Source organism: Limulus polyphemus, unplaced genomic scaffold (genome assembly GCF_000517525.1).
Source record: "Limulus polyphemus unplaced genomic scaffold, Limulus_polyphemus-2.1.2 Scaffold1258, whole genome shotgun sequence".
Lineage (NCBI taxonomy): Eukaryota > Metazoa > Arthropoda > Merostomata > Xiphosura > Limulidae > Limulus > Limulus polyphemus.
This window is the reverse complement of record NW_013666868.1, coordinates 133,460-136,385: the sequence shown is the minus strand read 5'-3', so window position 1 is coordinate 136,385 and position 2,926 is coordinate 133,460. Positions and strand designations below refer to the sequence as shown.

Here is a 2,926-nt window from a genome sequence, read left to right as displayed (position 1 = left end):
GTCTTTTTTTGCTGCTGACTGTCAATTACACTTAACCCAACTTTTTTTTATACAAATGGTAGTAATGCACTAAATAATTTTTATTTAATTAAATAATGCACCAAAGAACACAGAATAATTGCAAATTCATCCAAGCTAGTCGTTATCTTTCCCATGGGAACAAAGTTTGTACTAACAGTGAAAATGACAATTCTCTGTTCAGAAAAAAATGTTATATATATGTCATTTGATAGATGAAAAGAGAGAACTATTAACAATTCCTGAAAGAGAGGATGTGACAGGTGGGTGTGGCAAGAGGGGTCTGATTTTCTATTTGATAGCTCTGTAACCAAAGAAGATTGAAGGCTATAAAAATTATGGTTTGTCTGAGCAATGACGATTTTAAAGTGAGTAATTTACATTACATTTCATACTTGTTGGAGGGGTGGTGAATAAGATACAGAAGAGGGGATGCCTATAGAAAATATGTTACATTTCTCACACTAGGGGAAATTCAGGATTTTTGTTACTATTGCCTTATAAAACTTATTTACTATTAAAATATGGATTATTAACTATTATTTTATGTTATACTAATTAGTATAACATAAACAAAAAGTTGATTAAATAAATTTTGAATGCAAGTCACTAAAACCTCGTGACATGCGCAGTAAAGGATGCCCATGGCGATAGGGTTAAAAGTATATAATTAGAAGCTTGTGGGATATTTTGTACATACAAGAAATTATTATATGATACTGATCCTATGATTTGGGCACTGATTCAACTATATGGTAAAGACCTTCTTCCACTGACATTACTGATTCCAAAACTCACTGATTTTTTTTTTTTAACAGTGAATATTTCATATATATACACGTTTTCAACCTCAATCTCCTACCAGTGAAGGACACTATTAATAGTAAATACTTAGAAGCCATAATTAACAACATAGATTTCATCCTTAACTGGTGCCACAATAACAATGTTATAAACTGATTATTCAATTTCTGTAGTGCACATTGGTGTATAAGACATTTTAATACTAGAAATAAATATTTTAAAATACCAAAATTTATTTTTCTTAAGTCGAACACTCAGCTTTCTTTTTTATGAAGCTTTACAATGTCAGTTATGCTTTGTGTTTTAGTAGAATGTTCCTGAAGAAGCTGTAAAGCAAAACATTGAGTATCCGATTGAAGAATAATAAACTTTGGTGTTTTAAGGTCATTTGTTTACTATTAAAACGTTTTAAGTTAACCTAGCTAGCAATAGTAGTACGCGTGTGATAATACATAACAATAAGACTGAGAGTCGTATACATATCAACATGCTTACTGATTCAGAAACAAGTAACATAAGTTTGTCCTATGAACAATGGTATGGAGCTATACAACTGATTTGTACTGATGCATGTGAAGAAAAGGGTGAAGTTCAAATGTTAGTATATACTTTTCTTACTGGAAACTTGTACACAGTCAGTAACATATGATTATTATCAATCTCATCATGACTTAATGGCACACACATCTATTACTACTACATGTTAGGCTTTCCCAGCTAAGAAGTTCTTATTGTTTCATAAACAACTCATAAAAACAGCATTTCAGCTACAACTGTTATGATAACCTAGCTGGCCTACTGAACTCTGGAGATGAGCAAAAGTCCCCAGCAGCTGAAACGTACAAGATTTAGCTGAAATGCTATTGTACGTTGTTCTTACTGGAAAGATTTAAATGTTCAATAACATTTAATATAAGTTTGTATCAATTATTAAAAAGTCTTATTGTGCTGTAATACAAAAGGTTGCTTAACCCCTTCTGTATCAGGATTGTTTTAGAAAAAAAAAATCAGTCTTTTTTATTTTGCTTTAGGATAGCCTATTCTTATATATTAACGAAGCAAAAGTTCTTTTACCATCTGTTATTATACTTCTGCACAAAATATACTCAATAAATAAATACTACATATCTGGATTTATAAGTGATATAAATTATTTCCATAAAACTACAATAAAGAATAGGAATCCTTTTCTTCAGTGTTTATAATACATAATTCAGAATAAATTCAATAAGGATTGGCACAAACAGCATTTCCAATGCCATCTAGTGAGCACTGATTGTAATCATGATAACATGTGAATAAATTCAGGCAAATAATTAAAAATATGATGAGAAATGGTTTGCCTGAACTAACTTAACAAATATTTTTTGAAATATGGAGTTAAGGATTTTTAATTATTTTTTTTCTCTGTCATGAAAAAATTAATCTCTCAAGGAGACAAGCTCTATAACAAATCAGCTTAAATAGGGTGGTGCTAAGCAGAGACTTACTGTATTTTGAAACATGAGAAACTAAAAATCTTTTACAAAGTGAAAGATTATTTAGTTTTTTTATGTTTCAAAATTAACTTCAATAATATTAAGCTATTAAATTAAAAAAAAACTAATTTATTTCTGAAATTTTTCTTAAAACTTCAGTGTTGATACTTTGAAGTTAAGAGTTTCAACTGATGCTGTATGTATGCTTAATTTCTATAGATTATGTAGTACAATGAATTGCAACAAATAACTATCATATCCAAATAATAGAGATCATGGTATGAAATCAATTAACAATCAACTTACCATGTCTCCTACTCTGCAAGCAACATGCTTAACCATTCCAGGCATAGGTGCAATTACTACTTTGGCCACATTCATCTGAAAAAGGTAGATTTGTAATAAGAAAACCTTCTGCTCATCTACCACAATGCAAGTGTAACAGACAATAACTTTGACACTTAATATATTAAATTAGTTGTAAAATTTAAAGGATATTTTTTACAAAGGAAAAATATCAGTTAAAAAATAAAACATTTTGTGTTCTTCTACAATACCCAAACAAGTAAATAAATAAATAAATAAATAAATAAATAAATATATATATATATATATATATATATATA

General features: G+C 28.9%; 1 protein-coding gene across 1 annotated transcript in view; it reads right to left on the bottom strand.

The window, feature by feature from the left end:
* The window catches only part of LOC106462815 (propionyl-CoA carboxylase alpha chain, mitochondrial-like), a 56,513-nt gene that overhangs the window by 2,897 nt on the left and 50,690 nt on the right, over positions 1–2,926 (bottom strand). Inside the window, exon 23 of the mRNA XM_013922775.2 lies at positions 2,607–2,681. Within this exon, the coding sequence (XP_013778229.1) occupies positions 2,607–2,681 (75 nt within the window). The remainder of the gene's footprint in view (positions 1–2,606; positions 2,682–2,926) is intronic.